Source organism: Chiloscyllium plagiosum, chromosome 4 (genome assembly GCF_004010195.1).
Source record: "Chiloscyllium plagiosum isolate BGI_BamShark_2017 chromosome 4, ASM401019v2, whole genome shotgun sequence".
Taxonomy (NCBI): Eukaryota; Metazoa; Chordata; class Chondrichthyes; order Orectolobiformes; family Hemiscylliidae; genus Chiloscyllium; species Chiloscyllium plagiosum.
The window spans coordinates 54,754,623-54,774,473 of NC_057713.1; the positions used below are offsets into that span (position 1 = coordinate 54,754,623).

Consider the following 19,851-nt stretch of genomic DNA (forward strand, 5'->3'; position numbering starts at 1 on the left):
AACTTTTTTTTAAAAGAAAGGGTATCCCAGGTTTGGTTTATTTGTAAAAGAGAAGGCTGAAAGAGACTTATTTCAGATGCAAAAAAGTGCGAAGGACCCAGATTCCCTTGATTAGATGGACGAATTTCCGTGAACTCGAAGGGGAGATTGTCATGATAGGATTCGAGAGGGAGGCGAGTTTATTTTCACTTTGAGCGAGGTGGCTGGTTAGTAGAGGTAATAACCTTCATGTCATCTAAAATAAATAATAATCTAGGCTACTAACAAGAACTAAACGCAGGATTAGGCAGAATATGTCTTCATTCCCTGGCAGGATGAAAAGAATTATTTTAGTAGTAAATTTCTGAATCTTTTTTCCAGCGAACTTGGAAAACGTCGCTCTTTGTAAAACTGACTCCTATCTTTACTCCGGTGGAAAGGATTCAACACAACGGCGGGCAATTCCAGGGTAATTGAAAGTCACTGATTATGTCGCAAAGAAAACATATCTCATGCATTCTTTGCAGGGTGAAACTAGTGAAATTAGCATCCTCTGAACAGGAGTTCCTTTACCGAGTACAAAAATCCAACTGCACCATACTGACGAGGATATCTGTCAATCCCCAGGCGGATGTTGGAGACAACAGAACGCCGATGACGCTATTGCTGATTGAAGTCAAACGTAAGGGGGCGGGGAAAAGACTAACCGTCACTCAGAGCGCGAGGCTGACCTATGCCACCATGCGCATCCCCGATCTTGAGTGACAGGTATGCGCGTGACCAAATCGAGCATGAGCCGGCCGAGTCCGAGTCCGAGTGTGATGGCATGAGCCTTCTGGCCAATTACAAACAGTAAGGGACAACGACTTCCTGACTCGGCCGGTAGCGCGCCTGCTTACAGCCCCGGCAAACTTCTGACAGCAGTGGGGGTGGTTGCTCATTTCTTATAGATTTCGCTCAGCTGTGAGAGAGGTAAGGTGTGTGTGATCTATTACAAATGGAGGCATTCTGTTTGAAAAAGAGTATTTTTTTTCATTTCACGTTAATGTGGCCCATCTGAATTATTTTTTGTTATCGAGCCCCTTGAGCTGAAGTCAAGCTGTGTGTGTGTGTCAACATTGACGAATGGATGGAGGTGTATAGTTCTTAGATGGATGGTTGCTCTTGGTGATGTCCTGAAGCCCCGAGTTAATTGTATTTAACTTGCCAAACCAAAAATGTTACCTGTTGTGACATAAGAAAGTGACTGCCTGGTGTCGATTGGTTGAGTCTAGGCGGCGATTGGATTGCATAGAAATGATGCCTTTTCCCGGAGCTTAGGCCTTTCCTGGTCTTTCATTTAGCTGAATCTGAAGAACCAGACATGTATATAGAATGCATTTTGTTTATCAGGCAAGCACATTAGATTCTTTCAGAATACATGGCTGAAATCAGCATTTATGCTGCTCAGACTGCATGTTTTTTTTTAAAAAAAGCATTAGTGCACTTCAAAATCCGAGAGGGTTAAGTGATGGGCTCAACTGGAATATTGTTTGGCTGCACAAAATACTGCATGCTTAGTTGGAACGTTTATTCGACGTTTTGAAAATAATGTAATATGCCAATAAACCTAACTCTTTTGAGTGCTGGAATCCGTTGACATAATATCAGCCGGGGGAAGGAAATGAATAGTCACGCAAAGAAATTTAAGTACCTTGAATCAAGGTTCTGAGGTGAATGGCATTTCAAAATATTGAAGTTTACGCGTTTAGTAAACAGTTTAGAAGCCTGAGCTAAAAATGAAGTAAAACTTGACTTGAGAGTTTGGACAGATTTTCTGAGCCTTAAATTTGTTTCAGGAGTAGATATGAGATGTTAATTTTGCTTTTACTGTAGTCAATGAATTTTGTTATAGTAGAAGTAATTGAATTTTAACGTGCTAATTTTATTTAATTCTTCATTATAAATGCTATGCATTGCAAATACTGGTGATCTCAAATAAAAATTAATTGCTGGAAAAATTCAAATCGAGCTACACGTTTAGAGAGAGAGAGAGAGAGAGAGAGTTATGTTTTGAATGTGATCTGACTTGTTCAGAATAGAGTTCCAAAGAAGAGTTGTATTGGATTCAAGTTTCTCTTTCCACTTGTCTTAATTCTGGTTGTTGCTTACTGTTTAGAAATTTCTTTGAAAACTAGTATGCTTGAATGTATGGTTATTTTCTGTTACCTAACTTGTTCATTGGATGCTGCACACAGCTGATGGACAGGGTGCAATCTGACCTCTGGTTCAGTGGTGGTGAAGAGGTCAGGAGAATTTTAAGTTTTTTTTTATTTTCTTGCTGGACCGTGCAATTCAGACTGAGAGAAGTGAACGACAAGCGTCAAGTCAATTTGATTCTTAATTATAACCTTTCTTTGTCTTATTCTCCACTATCAACACTAGGCATTGCCATTTGACTAAGAGCTGAACTGGACTAGCCATGTAAATACAGTGGCTACAACAGCAGATCAGAGGTTCGAAGTGCTGCAATGTGTAACTCACCTCCTGACTTGCCTAACCTATCCATCTGCAAGGTGCAAGTCATGAGTGTAATGGAATATTCTCCACTCGCCAGGATGATACAGTTCTAACAACACTCGAGCCTGATACCATTCAGGACAAGAAACTAGGTTGATTGTCACTGCATTCACAAACCTCCATTTTGCCCACTGATGACGTTCATTAACAGCAGTGTGTGCCATCTGCACGATGCATTGCAGAAATTCACCAAGGTTCTTGGAACAGCACCTTTGCAACTCACAACCACTTTCATCTGGATTGGGAAGGACAACATGTAAATAAGTGTGTCACAACCGGGAGGTTCCCCTCCAAGCCACACACCATCCTGACTTGGAAATATGTTGCTATTCTTTCAGAGTCACAGGGTCAAAATTCTGGCTCACTCTCCCTAACACTATTGTGGGTGTACCTATGTAAAATGGATTCCAATACGTCCAGAAGGCAGCTTGGAAATATCTTTTCTTGACTGCTTGAGTGAGAGAGAATGAATAGGATGGAGCTTTTTTCCCTTGAAGTGTTGGAGGCTGAGGGGTGACCTTTTAAAGAGGCTTATAAAATCATGAGGAGCATGGATAAGATGTATAGTCAAGGTCTTTTTCTGAGGATGGGGGAGTCGAAAATTAGAGGGCATAGATTTAAGGTGAGAGGGGAAACGATTTAAGCATCTAAGAGGTAACTTTTTCACACAGGATGGTGCATATATGGAATGAGTTGCCTGAGGGAACTGGAGAAGGTGAATACAATTACAGCATTTAATAGGCTTTTAGATGGGTACATGATAGGGAGGATTTAGAGGGATATGGGCTGACTGCTGGCAAAAGGGGTGAGGTCAGATTGGGATGTCTGGTCAGCGTGGACCAGTTGGGTTTGTTTCTATGCTGTATGACTCTAACTCTATAACTAGGATTAAGTGCATGTTCAGCCAATCGTTCCCCAATCTCACGAGCAAGTATCTAAATCCAGGAAATTACATTATTTTGAACTTTGCTGCTGTCTTTGAGTCCTTCACTTTGGTTTGATCATGTCATATGCTTATTTTAATCAATGGTGTTTTCCTAAATTGAGTTTAACTGTAATGGTCAGGTTATTCATGAGTAGAAGAGTGTAAAATTATCAGCACAGTTGGGATTGTTGACCAAGCAGAAGAGCCATGATGTTATAAAATGGTGGAGCAGGCATCAGGGGCTGCCCACTCTGAGTGTGAATACTTAAAATCAGCACTAGCCTTAGCTTACTAATACAATATGACATTTTCCTACAATGCAGGCCAATAATTTAGCTCAATTTTTTATCATTATCACATTGCTGTTTGTAGGCCTTCCTACATCACATCAGTGACGGCTGTCTGAAATAATTAATTGGTTATGAGGTTGGAATAGCCTGGGGAATTGATCATTTGCTAAATAAATTAAAGTTCTTCCTTTGAGTTTAAAAGCCGAAAAATAGTTTTTGTGCTGAGGTTGCTTAAGGTATCAATGAGTTTTCAAGTGCAGGGCATATTTTTGGAAAATAAATAGACTCAGTTTGCTATTTCCACTGACTTTATAGATCCATAGTTACAAGCCACTAGTTCATAAAGCAGAGGAGAAGCCCATTGAATCTCTGCCAACCTATTTGAGTCCCACTCTCTGGCACTTGGCCCAATGCCTTGAACGATATAACCTTTTCAAGTGTTCATCCATATGACGTTTCCTGCCTCAACTGCCTTTCCAGATTCCCATCACCCTCTAGGTGAAAACCTTTTTCCTCAAAACCCCTCAATCTCCTGTCCTTAGTTGAAAAGGACATAATTTTAAAGTTGAGGGGAAGTAGCTACTTCCTATCCATTCTATCTGTGTCCTTTATAATCTTAAATGCCTCAATTGGGTCCATTTCAACCTCCTCTGTAAATAAAACAACTCAGGCGTATTCATACTTTTTTCACAGCTAAAATAGTCCATCCCAGGAAACATCCTCTGCACCCCTCCAGTGCAATCACATCCTTTCAACAGCAAGATGACAAGACTGCTCATCGTACTCCAACTGTAGTGTTGCTTGAAAAGGAGTACTCAAACCTTAACCCACGTATTCTTCCCTTGTGTGACAGACAAAGGCAGGGAACTGACTCAGAATTTAATTAAAAAGACTTTTTAACTTAATTATTTAAGTATAATACTCAATATAAAATTTACATGGGTTGCAATAATTACTACTTCATGTCACTTACCTAGCTTTAACTCACTTAATTGAGCTTCACTTTACCTTAGCCAGTTCACATTTAACCTTAACTCTAACTTCTACTCTAAGTTTGGATTGAATCAAATATTACCCTGATTTAAGTGAAGTGGCCAACTTTGTTTTCTATGTTGGTCTCGCCACATGGTTTGTTTTTTGCCTGATCTGAAGGTGATTTCAGGGCATGTGCTTCACAAATGTTGGCTTCAAAGCTTTTCCTGAGAAAATCCTTTGTTCTGATTTTTATTACAAACATGCTGTGTTTCCAGGAGAAAGTGAGGATGGCAGGTGCTGGAGATCAGAGTTGAGAGTGTAGTGCTGGAAAAGCACAGCAGGTCAGGCAGCATCCGAGGAGCAGAAGAATCGACGTTTCGGGCATAAGCCCTTTCTCGGAAGCTGCCTGACCTGCTATGCTCTATTTCCAGAAAGTTCTCTGGCACCTGGCCAATGAATTAATGGAGTCCTGATTACATTGTTCCATCCCAGTCAATGGAACTTAATGGTAAACAACTTCCAAACGCTTCCACCAAGTTGTAAACAGCGCTATGATACTTGCTTTATTTGATCAACACAGGAAACTGCAGGTCATATGTCTTGTCTGCAGTTTTAACTGAGGTCAGTTTAGACTAGGGTTTAACCAAAATTCCCAGCAAGCTTAATTGTAGCTCTTGACCAACCTTATCAGCATTTCTGCTGGTCACCTGACCACAGTAACCTAATCAAAGTTTTGTACAACTCCAACATAATCTCTCTGCTCTTATAACGTATGGCACAACTGATAAAAGTTTGTGTCTGGAATACTGCCTGAACCACGTGACTAACTTGTCTTGCTGCCTTCAGGGATCTGAGGACAAGCACATCAAGATCCCTCTGTTTTAGTCTCATGTGATATGCCAATGGACTCTAGCATCCAGTCTCAAAAAGCCTTGTCCCACTGTGAAGCCAATTTTGATCCAGTGCTTTTATCTTCTTGCTCAGTCTCTCAAGTGAACGTTGTTAAAGGCTGTGTTAAAATTCACATAAACCACTTTGACTACACGCCTGATCAACTCCTTGGAAAAATTCCATCAAATTTGTTAGGTGTAACCTTCGTCTGACAAAGTGATGCTGACTATCCTTGATCAAACGTGGTATCTCCAAATGGAGATTTAATTCTCTCCTTCAGAATTTTCTCCAATAGTTTCTCTACCACTGATGTAAGACTTCTCTGGTTTAGCTCGACCAACCTTTGAGATATAGAACCATGTGAGCTGTCCTCCAGTCCTCTGGCCAGAGATGATTTAAACACTTGTGTTATATACCCTATAACTTTCTCCTTCACCTCTCAAAGTAGCTTGGTATACAACTCTTCCAGACCTGGAGATTTGTCTGTCTTCTAAGTCTACCAACATTCCGTAGTTCCTCACTTTGAATGTCAATTTGCTTGAGAACTTCAGCTCCTCTACCTGAATTCTCTACCAATCCTCCTAACGAATTGTTTAACACCCAACTGTTGTTCTCCAGTTCAATACACCTTTGCCTTTGAGTCCCTAATGGGCTCTTTCCCCAGTTATTCTCTTCCCCTTGATATACTTAAGGATGTATTGAAATTCATTCTAATCTTATGCGCCACTGATTTTCATTTCCATCTCTTTGCTGTCGTAGAGGAGGGTGAAGCAGATAGGTGGGAAGGAAGATGGACAAGTCGTGAGGGAGGTGCTGAGTTGGAAGGTTAGAACTGGGATAAACGTGCGGGAGGGGAAATGAGGAAACTGGTGAAGTCCACATTGATGCCGTGTGGTATTAGATTAGATTAGATTAGATTCTGTACAATGTGGAAACAGTCCCTTTGGCCCAACCAGTCCACACTGACCCTCCGAAGAGTAACCCACCCAGACCCATTTCCCACCTAACACTATGGGCAATTTAGCATGGCCAATTCACCTGACCTGCACATCTTTGGACTGTGGGAGGAAACCGGAGCACCTGAAGGAAACACACACAGACGTGGGGAGAATGTGCAAACTCCACACAGACTGTTGCCGGAGGCTGGAATTGAACCCAGGACCCTGGTGCTGTGAGGCAGCAGTGAGCCACCTTGGGTTGGAGGGTCCCAAGGCGAAAGATGCAGTGTTCTTCCTCCAGGCGTCAGATGGTTAGGGTTTGGTGATGGAGGGGGCCCAGGACATGCGTGTCCTTGGCAGAGTGGGAGGGGGAGTTAATATTCAGCCACAGGGTGGGTAGTATCAGCCGAGATGTGTCTTAGAAACCTGAGGAATCAAACGTTGTCAATTTCCCTACCCACCTTCACCACCCCACCTTTCTTATAACTGATTCTTATAACCTCCCTCTGGAAGACCTTTTCGGGAACCTGATAACCTTGAACACTTCATTACCCACAGGCACTTAACTTGCTTTACCTTTTATAGTGGTTGTCTGAGTTCCTGAATGATTAAAATCACAGAATGAGGAAATTGCTGCTGTGGAGAAAGCATGATTTTCCTTTCCCTAATGATCCTGCAGCAGGAGGACGCAATTGCAATTGAGGTCTTCCTTAATAGTAAAATAAAGCCAAATGGCAATCTATTTGCCACCTCTGCAGTCATGGAAAATCAGACCTATAATGTTTAAGCCACCCAGGAATTGAGGGATTTGGCACACGGGTGGGGAAATGGAGTTGAAGCCAAAATCTGAGTCGGATTGAATGGTACAAGATCTATTTATCCTTTTTCTGCCAGTCTTATTCATAAAACCACCAATCCTGTTTGCTTTTTGAACAACCTTATTCACTTACCCTGACAGTTTAAATATTTGTGTTACTGTGCTTCCTTTGATATTTTACCATTTTATATTGAATATTGAATTTCCTTTTTGTTCCTAAAAAAAAATTGCTTGATACTTAACCGCTTGAACTTTCAGCTGCTGTTGTTCTGTACATTTTGTCAGTCTGCCCATATCCTTTCTCAGTTTCTTGTTTTTTCCAAATTTTGTCATCTTTTTATTTTTGCATATCCCCAAGTTCAGGTCTTTAATATAGTTGAAAACAGATTGTAACGCAACACTGATTCCCAGAGTGACAGCACTGTATGCTTCTTCTCATCAGAAGAACAACTGTTAGACACTACTCCTTGTCCCTTAGTCAATTTTGCAGCCATTCCCTCTTCAATCCCACAAGCTTCAATATTACTAACAAGCCTTTATCAAAACAACCTTTTGAAGGCCGATGTTCAGACATCAATCAGAAAACGCTCGCCAGTTTTCAATTACTTCATGAAAAATTTGATCATTTGTCAAACATTTTGTATTTTAACAAATCATCTGCCTTGGCTTTTATTTATTATCTGATTTTTCCACGTGCCATTTATTTTGATTTGGGTTATTGCTGTAAAAAGTGCCTCCAGCACTGATGTGAGTCTGGTCTGTAGTTGCTGGATTTGTGCCATAACTAACTTGTGCAATCTTTCAATTCTTTGCAACCAAAAATCTAAAGAGGATTTGTGGTCAGGGCCTCCACAATTTCCATCCTTAACTTGACTCCGTAAACAAGGATGTATCCTGTCCAGATCTGTGAGCTAGTTTAAGTACAGCCAATGTTTCACATGCTTCCTCTATATAAAAAGAAAAACAATATCTTTTGAATTTTCCTACAATTTTTTCTGTTTTTATACTGCGGATGAATGCAAAATGCACATTTAGAATCTCGGCTGTGTCCACTGCTAACACAAGAGGATAAGTAAATCAGAGTAATAGAACAGAATATAGTGTTACAGTTGCAGAAGTGGTTGAGTGTGTGATGCTGGAAAAGCACTTTATGTCAGGCAGCATCCGAGGAGCAGGAGAATTGACATTTCGGGCATAAGCCCTTCATCATTTTCTCCTAGCTGCAGAAGTGGTGCAGAGAAAGATCATCTCTAATACATGAGAAGTCCGTTCATAAGTCTGTTGACAGTGGGGAAGTTGTTCTTGAATCTGTTGGTACATCTTTTCAAATTTTTCTATCAGTTGCCTGATGGAGGAGAGTAAAACTGAGGTAGGAGGGAACTTTGACTACTTTCCCGAGGCAGTGGGAAGTGTAGACAGAGTGAATGGAAGGAAGGCAGGTTTTGTGATGACTATCTGGACGGATAGTTGGGATTACATTTTCTGTGTTGCACCTGAAAGTTGATATCTCTGTGTAACATATTTGAATACTGCATTGAAGTGAAAGACTGGATTGATTAATTTAAATCTTTGAAGTGGTACTTGAATCCACAACCTGCTGAATTGGGTTAGGGTGCTCAAGTAATAAAAGAATTTAGAATCCTTCAAGTGAGGTGTTTACGTGATTGAAGACTGACAATATGTTTACTATTGAGGTTGAGACGAATTGTAGTCTTTAAAAATAGTAGACACATGAGAAATGCTTGAAGCCATGACGTCCATGAGAATGTTATGAAGATGGTATTGTTAATGTTTCATGTAAACATTTCAAATAATGCCATAAACTTTGAAAGTATGCATTGAATTTAATTTTTGCATAAGTAACAATTGATTATTATGGTTTTGATAAATAGTTGCCTTCTAATTTTATTTCATTTTGTGTGTGCAGAGTTTGTAAAATTTGAACTTTACTTATTTTAATTCCTTCTAATAGGGCAGTATTTATTTGATCTTGTGTTCTCATATAGTTCATTTAAACAGTTCACTTTAATTGTGAAATGCAAAATAACTGCAGATGCTTTAAATCCGAAACAAAACAGAAATTACTGGATAAGCTCAGCAGGTCTAGCAGCATCGGAGTTAACGTTTCAGGTCAAGTTCTGAGGAAGAGTCACTCAACCTGAAATGTTTAACTCTGATTCCTCTCCCCAGATACTTGCTGAGCTTATCCAGCAACTTATTTTTGTTTCACTTTGTTTATAGTCAACCATTGCACAAATAATTTTACTAACATTGTATGTGTAATTTGTTGCATTTCTTTTTCTCATAAATCAGATTTCATTTGATGGAGAATGAGTGTCCCTGACTATATGCAGTGTGCTGAGGACCACCAGAGTCTTTTGGTCATTGTTCAACCTGTGGGAATTGTACCAGAAGAACAATTCTTCAAGATTTACAAAATAATTGCTGCTGCCAATCAGATTAATCTTCGAGATTCACAACGCATTCTATATATTCGTTACAGACACCATTATCCACCTGAAAATAATGAATGGGGAGACTTTCAGACTCATCGGAAGGTTGTAGGGTTAATAGCTATCACACAGTGTTGCAGTGCAAAGGATTGGCCACAGACATCGGAGAAATTTCATCTGCAGAAAGAAATTTATGGTTCTACACTGTATGATTCGCGGTTATTTGTCTTTGGACTGCAGGGGGAAATTGCTGAGCAACCTCGCACTGATGTTGCATTTTATTCTAGTTATGATGAATGTGAAACCATACAGAAGAAAGTGGAAGACTTTATCGAATCATTGTTCATTGTTTTAGAATCCAAACGTCTTGACAGAGCAACGGATAAATCAGGAGACAAAATTCAATTACTGTGTGTGCCATTTGAAAAGAAAGATTTTGTAGGCCTAGATACAGACAGCAGGTGAGCGATCATATTATTTAATAGATTGCCAAGCTCTACAGTATGGTTTACAGGACCATCTTGAATGTTTTTGTTTATGGACAAGCAAAGGAATCCGTGGAATGTCTTAGTTGCACAATCTGAACAATCTGGCTCATAAAAAGAGAAGTTTATATGCTGTATTACTGTGACTTACCTGCTAAATGTGGAATACAATGAAGTAATTTGTATACTTCAAAAGATTTTGAACATGTCAGTGCATGTCATGAGAGATACTACTCTCCAGATCTTGTGATTGACATGCTATCTTTAAATCTCTTGAAGATTAAACTTTGAAATGTCCAGAATTGTTTTGATTTATTAGCGAATTTCAGCTAAGATCTAAATCTTGATATCCAATACTTGAACAATAGTAATGTCCAATGACAGTGTAGCTGAGAATTTATTGCTAGCTGCTATTCTGAAAAGGGGATTTTCTGTTTCCCTCTTAGTCCAAGAGTGCAAGATGGTTATTTTGACAGTTATGCCTTTGTTACAAATTGCTTTGCATTTCTGAAGTTATTATTACTTTTCCTTGCAAACAAATGCTGCAGCTTGCATAATCAAATATACTTTGATCATTTTTGTAGGAGCAAAGCGGTGAAGCTGCATTGTAGTGTTCATTCTCTCAAACTTGAATGAATTCAGCTATGTTTGGAATCCAAAAAGAAGTAACAACTCAATTTTTTTTTGCTGTTAGGTTGCCTTCCTTCCATACAAGATAGATGAGGAGAAGTTCACTGGTGGGGAATGACAAGTGGATTGTTTTGTTCTGAGTTTGTTTAAAGGGGAACAATGTCTACGCATAAAGCGATTCATTAAGAGTACATAACTACTTGAATCACTTGGTCTTCAGACCAGTAACCCATGCTGGATACTGTATATCCTTGGGGTTGGGTATTGAGTGTGCATTGGCAAATTTCATTATTTTTTATCATTGTTTTAATTTTGTGCATACCCCCAAATTCGCAGAAGAAATAGTGGCAGAGGGAGGTAGTTTGATACATTAAGCCTGTTCTGCCACAGTAGGATTGTGACTGACGTGATGGCAGCCTAAGCTTTACTTTTCTGCCTGCCTTTCCCATAAACCCTTGTTTGATTTTTCCAAGGACTGTCTAACTTCACTTTGAATATATTCAATGATCCAATCTCTCCTGCTCACTTGAAAAGAATTCCAAATCTGTCCATCCTCCAAAAGAAGGAATTCCTCATCTCACTAGGCGACTGCTTTTTTAAAAAAACTGTCCAGTAGCTCTAAACTCCCTTGCAAGGGGGAATTTCCCTAAATGCCTTCCTGATTCAATTCCCTCAGGATCTTTCAAATGGTTAAATATTATCACCTCTCGATTTTCTGAAGTCCTTTGCTCAACCTTTTCTTTTATCAGACGACCTCATCATCCCAAGGATCAGCCTAGTGGTCCTTTTTGCTTTCAATGCATGTACACCCTGCTATGTAAGGGCACAAAATTGTAGATTGCAATTTGCAGTGCCTTGTACCCATGTTCTGGCAATGGTGCTGAAGACTTGTGCTCCAGGATGACCTGTTCCATGCCAAACTGTTCACTTACATCTATGACACTGTCATCTCCCCGACAATTTGGCAAATTGTGCAAGTATGTCCTGTGTGTAAAAACTAGGACAAATCCGAACTGGCCACTTACCACCACTGTATTGTACACTCTCTTATTCAGAAGGTTATGGAAGGGGTTGTCAACAGTATTATATAACGGCACTTGCAAAAAAATAACCTGCTCATTGACACTTAGTTTGAGTTCCACCACATCCACTTGGTTTCTGACCTTTATTACTGTCTTGGTCCAACCACAGACAATTCCAGGGTTGAGATGAGAGTGATGGCTCTTGACATTAAAGCAGCATTTGACTACATATAGCATCAGGGATCCTGAACAACCGGAAGTGAGACATTATTCGTTATTCAAGGTCAATCATCTCAGACAGGATGTAAGTGTCAGAGTTCCTCAAGGCCTGAACTAGGCCCAACCATCTTCACTGACCTCACTAACTATCTTCCCTCCATCATAAAGTCAGAGTGAGGATGTTTACTGATTGTATTGTGTTCACCACAATTTGGGAAGCCTCCAGTGCTGAAGCAGTCTGCGTCCAAGTACAGCAAGATTTGGACAATATTCAGGCTGAGTTGAGAAGTGTGGTGCTGGAAAAGCACATTAGGTCAAGCAGCATCTGAGGAACGGGAGAGTTGATGTTTTGGACATAAGCCGTTCTTCAGGAATGTGGATAGGGGAGGGGGTTTGAGCGATTTAAATAAAATGGGGTATGGGGAAGGTAGCTGGGAAGACAATAGGTAAATGCAGGTGGGGGAGAGGTGTGGAATGGATTGGTGGAAAGGAAGATGGATAGGAAGGACAGTTCAAGAGAGCGATGTTGAGTTGGCGGTTTGGATCTGAGGGGAATGTCATTGAAAAGGAGAAGTAAACAAAGGTGCATTTCCAATGTAGACTGAGCCACACTATGGCTGTAAATGTTTTTTTCTGGTTCTGATTGACACAAAAGCCTATATGAGATGGAACTCTATTTTGCTGTTGAGTGGAAAAACAATGAATTTGTGATCAACTAAAATTTAAAAAGTCAGAACAGCTCAAATCAGCACTATTTTATCACTGTGGGGAGAAACTGTTACAAAGTGTATTCCACCCTAAATGTCTCTGAGGAACAGAAATACCGCAGAAACTTTGAAAAGCTTTTTTCAAGGCATACTTTGAACCCAAGTACACATAACTTCTGGATGTTACAAATTCAGTCTGAGATCGAGGTATGAAGAGCATAGTATGCTGCAAGCTGCTATTGATGTGAATTCGAGTACCTGAACAATGATTTCATCGAAAATAGGATCATGTAAGCCTAAGATAATGCTGCCATTATAGCACAACTGCGAAGGAGAAAGATTCTGATTGTAAGTTGCATGGTGGCTCAGTGGTTAGCACTGTTTCTTCCCAATCAAGGACCCAGATTTGATTCCACCCTCAAGTGACTGTATGGCATTTGCACATTCTGCCTGTGGACCTTCCTCTGGGTGCTCCGGTTGCCTCCCACAGTCCAAAGATGTACAGGTTAGGTGGATAGGCCATGCTAAATTGCCCATAATGTCCAGGGTTGTGCTGGTTAGGTGGATATGCTATGGGAACTGCAGGGTAACAGGGATAGGGTAAGGGGTGAGTTGATCTTCAGTGAGTTGATGTGGACACAATGGCCTGCTTCCACAGGGATTGTATGATTTGCGGGCAGTCTGAATTTGTAATTTAACAAACTCACCTGTTCATCAATGTAGGGGAGTAGCTCAGACCTGCCATGACATTGTTGCACTTAAAATGTCTTGACTACTTTCCTCTTGGAGAAAAACAAGAGAAGGATAATGATCAAGGTTGAAGGACAATTTGTAAAAATTGCAGTGGTTATCACACAAAATAAAAATGTATGTCCTGCAGGGGTACACAATGTTTTACCTGCAAGACACTAAACTGCTTTGCATGAACATCTTTTGTTGGAAAGAAGACAAACAAGCCAATGAAGACTATAGAGGTAACTGCAAAGAGAAGTTGGACAAGCATATTAATAAATCAAGTGTGAGTATTATAGATATATTGGATGAACCTTTTAGGTAATTCAGTCTACACCTTCAAGCAGATTGGCCATGTCATGTTGAAAGGAAAAGAAGGTTGTGGTTTAGAATTTTTTTCCCCTTCTTTCATGGAATATGGGCATCGCTTGGAAGGCTAGTGTTAGATGCTTATTTCTAGTTATCCTTAAGTTGAGTGGCTTGTTGGGGGCATCTCAGGACATATTGTGTAGTTCTGGAGTCACATTTAGGATAACAGCTTTCCTTCCCTAAAAAGCATTAATGAGCCAGATGAGTTTTATTTTGCAACGATTGATGGTACTTTCATAATCTGCAATAAAGAAACTACTTTATTTCAGGTTTACAAACTGAACTGTATTTCCACCAACTGCTGCCATACAGTCTCCGATTCATTGAACATAGAAACAGACCCTTTGGTTCAACCAGTCCATGCTGAACATAATCCCGAACTATAGTCCCATCTGCCTGCTTCTGACCCATATCCCTCCAAACCTTTGCTCTTCATGTCCCTATCCAAATGTTTCTTAAACGTTGTGATTGTACCGACATCCATTCCACAGGAAGTTCATTCCACATGTGAACCAAACACCGTATAAAAAAATTTGACCTCATGTCTCTTAAGTCTCACTCCTCTCCGCTTAAAATATGGTTTTGAAATCCACTATCCTAGGGAAAAGACAACTGCCATTAACCCCAACTATATCTCTCATTATTTTATAAACTTCTATAAGGTTATCTCTTAATACTCCAGTGAGAAAAGTCCAAGCCTGTCCAGCCTTTCTTCATAACGCAAACTCTCCATACCTGGCAACATCCTGGTAAATCTCTTCTGGACCCTCACCACCTTATTTGTATCCTTTCTATTACTTGATGAGCAGAGCTGGACACCAGTATTCCAGTAAAGGCCTCACCAATGTCGTGTACAACCTCAACATTATTTTCCCGACAAAGGGCTTGTGCCTGAAACTTTGATTCTCCTTCTCCTCGGATGCTGTACTTTTCCAGTGCTAGACTTTTTGACTCCTATACTCATCATCTTGTCTATATATGACACAAACTTGAAAGAATTATGTGCCTGAACGACTAGGTCCATCTGTTCCCCACCACTATTAAAGGCCCTACCATTAATTGTATAAGCCCTACTCTTGTTTGTTGTACCAAAATGCAATACCTCGCATTTATCCAGGTTGAACTCCATCTGCCATTTTTCAGCCCACTGACCCATTTTATCAAGATCCTTTTGTAATCTTAGTAGGCAGCGAAGAAAATTTTCTATGCCACCAATTTTGATGTTGTCCACAAACTTACTAATGCCTTCTATATTCTCATCCAAATCATTTATATAAATGACAAACGAAAGAGGACTCGGAACTGATCTCTGTGGAACACCACTGATGACAAGCCTCCATTCCGAAAAGCAATCTTCCACCACCACATTGTCTCCTGCTGTTAAACCACTTAGATTAGATTAGATTCCCTACAGCGTGAAAACAGGCCCTTCGGCCCAACAAGTTCACACCGATCCTCCGAAGAGTAACCCACCCAGACCCGTTTCCCTCTGACTATGGGCAATTTAGCATGCCAATTCACCTGACCCCTACATCTTTGGACTGTGGGAGGAAACCGGAGCACCCTGAGGAAACCCACGCAGACATGGGGAGAATGTGCTAACTCCACACACAGTCACCCAGGGCTGGAATCGGACCTTGGACCCTGGTGCTGTGAGGCAGCAGTGCTAATCACTGACCCATCATGCCACCCTTATGTATCCAATTGGCAAGTTCACCCTGAATTCTATGTGACCTAACTTTACTAATTCGGCTACCATGCAGAACTTCGTCAAAGGCTTCAGTAATGTTCAAGTAAACAACATCTATTGCTCTGCCCTCATCAATCTTTCTTGACTAGAATCTCAAAAACCTTTATTTGTTTGTTGTTCCTTTAATCTTAGCAGCCTTCCTCTTCACTCTAATAGGAACATAATGACTCTGAAGTCTTGTCATCACACTCTTGAAAACCTCCCATTTGTCAGATGCCCTTTTATCTGCAAGCACTCTACTCAAAATAACTTTTGAAAGTTCTTGTCTCATAACACTAAAATTTGCCTTACTCCAATTAAAAGCTTTAACTGTTATGGAAGGCTTATCCTTTTCCATAACCATTTTGAAACTAATAGAATTATGATCAGTAGACTGTGTTCCCCCACTTTCACTTCAGTCACCTGCTCTGCCTTATTGTCCTAAAGGTCAAGTTTTGCTCCATCTCTAGTAGGAGCATTCACATTGATAAAGAAAATTCTCTTCAACACATTTGACAAATTCTTCAGCATCCAAATCTATAACACTATGGTGGTCCCGGTCAATATTTGGAAAATTAAAACCCCCTATTATTACCACCTTATTATGCTTACATATATCTGAAGTCCCTGCATATTTGTTTCTTAATCCCCCTCTTACTATTAGGGGGACCTAGAATACAATCCTATCAAGGTGATCTTTCGCTTCTTATTTCTGACTTGTATCAATGTGTTTTCACTGGATGATTTCTCAGAAATATCATCTTTAGTGGTGGGTTTGAACTTGTATTCTCTTTAAAAGTGTCAAAATTTCACCTCTGGATTACTCATCCTGTAACGTTACCACAATACTACCACCATTACCAACACCCCCTCTAACCTCACCCTAATTGTCATGAACACTGCAAAGTGAGTACATCAAGTGCCATGTAGACAATCATGCTTTCCACTACATTTGAGCTTCACAGACTTGTCAAATTATATCAGCTAGCAGTTCAAAAATGAAAACCTCCAAGATGAAGTTGATACTCATGCCCATAGAGCAAGTTAATCTGAGAGTCCAATGTTGTAGAAGGAATTAAGATTTCAAATTCCAGATATTAGACATTGCTCTGAAACCTCTTATTTCAGCACAATCCAGTGAAAAGCTTGGACTAATAACCTTAAAACGTTTCAGAAGAGATTGTGGTGTGCAAAATATGTCGATTGGTGAGCAGACACTATGAGCAGAGTCAGCTGAGGAGATGTTGAAATTGGGAAGGACCAGTGACTTGCACATGTGCATGCAAAGACATGGACAAAAGAAGGACAAAGTAGAATAATAAACAGTTTTGCTAACGTGAGAGCAATTGTACTCAAAGGATAATGAAAATCATAGTGCATCCATTTTTTTCATTAAAGTGGATGGTTGAATGGAAATAACACATTGTAATGTGCTTCCTGGCTTCTTGTCAATCGACCTGTGCCATCATGAGGTGCACTTGGTTCAGGAAGCCATCTTGCATGCAATACTGACAACTGTACAAGCAAGAGTGTATTGTTGTGGTTCTGTTCGCCAAGCTGGGAATTTGTGTTGCAGACGTTTCGTCCCCTGTCTAGGTGACATCCTCAGTGCATGGGAGCCTCCTGTGAAGCACTTGTGTGATCTTTCCACCGCCATTTGTAGTGGTTTGAATCTGCCGCTTCCGGTTGTCAGTTCCAGCTGTCTGTTCATGAATGCGGATCGTTAGCTGTCTTCCTGTTTGTCCTATGTAGTGTTTTGTACAGTCCTTGCATGGGATTTTGTACACTACATTAGTTTTGCTCATGCTGGGTATCGAGTCCTTCATTCTCGTGAGTTGTCTGAGAGTGGCTGTTGGTTTGTGTGCTGTTATGAGTCCTAGTGGTCGCAGTAGTCTGGCTGTCAGTTCGGAAATGCTCTTGATGTATGGTAGTGTGGCTAGGCCTTTGGGTTGTGGCGTGTCCTCGTTCCGTTGTCTTTCCCTTAGGCGGGGGTATCCGTTTTTGGCGAATACGTTGTATAGGTGTTCTTTTTCCTCTTTTTTTGCAGTTCTGGTGTACTGCAGTGTGTTGTGGCTCTTTTGAATAGTGTCTTGATGCAACCTCTTTGTGTGTTGGGGTGGTTGCTCTCGTAGTTTAGGACTTGGTCTGTGTGTGTAGCTTTCCTGTATACCTTTGTGGTGAATTCTCCTTTTAGGTGTTCTCTGTACCATGTCTAGGAATGGGAGTTGGTTGTCCTTTTCTTCCTCTCTCTAGTGAATTGGATTCTTGTGAATGTGGCGTTGATGATCCGGTGTGTGTTCTCTATTTCTGTGTTTTTAATGATTACAAAGGTGTCATCCACATATCTGACCCAGAGTTTGGGTTGAATTTGCGGTAAAACTGTTTGTTCTAATCTTTGCATTACCGCTTCTGCTAGGAGTCCAGAGATGGGTGAGCCCATGGGTATGCCGTTGATTTGTTCATATATTTGGTTGTTGAATGTGAAGTGTGTTGTGAGGCACAGGTCCAGTAGTTTGAGTATGCCGTCTTTGTTGATAAGTTCACCGTCCTGTTGTCTGCTCTGTATGTCCAGCAGGTTGGCTATTGTTTCTCTGGCTAGGGTTTTGTCAATAGAGGTGAACAAACAAAACCCTAGCCACGGGTCTGAGTGGGTCTGGTAGTATCACTACCAGGGACACCATCACACAAACTGGCTAAAGAACTACAACAGAAACTGAAACACCTGATCAGCGGATCCAGACACTCTATACAATCAACACAGGAATTCTTGGACATCATCAGAAATATACACATAGACAAGGAAGAAACCATGGTCTCATTCGATGTAACGGCACTGTTCACCTCCTATCGACAAAACCCTAGCCAGAGAAACAATATACCGACCACTGCAACTGACAGCTGGAACTGACAACCGGAAGCGGCAGATTTGAACCACTACAAATGTCGGAGGAAAGATCACAGAAGCGCTTCACAGGAGGCTCCCAAGCACTGAGGATGTCACCTAGACAGGGGACGAAACATTTGCAAGACAAATTCCCAGCTTGGCGAACAGAACCACAACAACGAGCACCCGAGCTACAAACCTTCTCACAAACTTTGCAGAGTGTGCTGTTTGAACATGTGACAGATATCCACATCCCTTTGTACTACAGCATTTTTAGTGTCTCTTGATTGAATAATATTGTTTTTTTTTCTCTTTTGTGTTCCTACCAAAGTAGACATACTTCACTGCATGTGCTAAAGTTTTGCCCATTCCCACTTTTGATATTGTTATGGACACTTTGTACCCACCTTGACCTACTTGCCATCCGTCTGGTTAACTAAATTGTGGTCTTAATGTGGTAATTGAGGCCCCTGCACTGATCCCTGTCGTGCACCATTATTTCACGTTTGCCAGTCTTCTTCCATGCCCACTTATTTTGATTTGTTCCCTGAGGGGGGGAGGGGAGAAGAGTGTGCACTGATTATATTTGCTGACAAAATAACTATGGTTTGAAAATAATTAAATAAAGCATTTCAGAATCAAAGTCTTAACTACAATAAATACAAGTTTATTCAAATAAATTTCAATTTTAATTAGCTGGAAATCAAGGCTGAATTATGGAGAGTCAGCTTTTTATAAATGTGCTCAGAGTATTGGGTGATTGAGTTTTACTATTGCTAATCTTCTAACATGTCCAGTTTTTTAATGAGCTAGTTGCTTTACCATTTGAGACCTTTGAATGTAAAACTATTACTTTTTGCCCACCTTTCCGTAGATTGGTGTGTAAGGCAAAATAGCAATATCAAGGAAATGTTAGTTTATAAATTTTGTTGCTAAATTACTCATGATTTTTTTTCTCATTATTTCTTATTACTGTTTCTTTTTTGTTTCCTAACACTGTCCTATGAGTTTATTATTGGGTGTAAAAAGGTGAGCTGCAGTCTTCACTGAAAAACTCATGCTCCCATCTGCTGTACTCCTGCCTTATTTAAAATGTTTAAAATGCATAATATTTGTTTGTTTCAAATTATTAGTATAGCCCATTTATATAAAAGAATATCTCATATTAGCGGATTTTATTTTAGAGCTCTTTAATGCAAAGTGAAACCATTTTGTCAAACTTGTTCTGAAACTGAACTGCCTTGATT

At 40.3% G+C, this 19,851-nt stretch overlaps 1 protein-coding gene across 1 annotated transcript in view; it reads left to right on the top strand.

Annotated features, from left to right (window-relative positions):
- The first annotated feature begins 713 nt into the window (after positions 1-713).
- Positions 714-19,851, top strand: part of trappc9 (trafficking protein particle complex subunit 9) — a 598,494-nt gene continuing 579,356 nt past the window's right edge. Inside the window, exons 1-2 of the mRNA XM_043689331.1 lie at positions 714-951; positions 9,688-10,288. Of these exons, the coding sequence (XP_043545266.1) occupies positions 9,705-10,288 (584 nt within the window). The 5' untranslated portion in view covers positions 714-951; positions 9,688-9,704. The remainder of the gene's footprint in view (positions 952-9,687; positions 10,289-19,851) is intronic.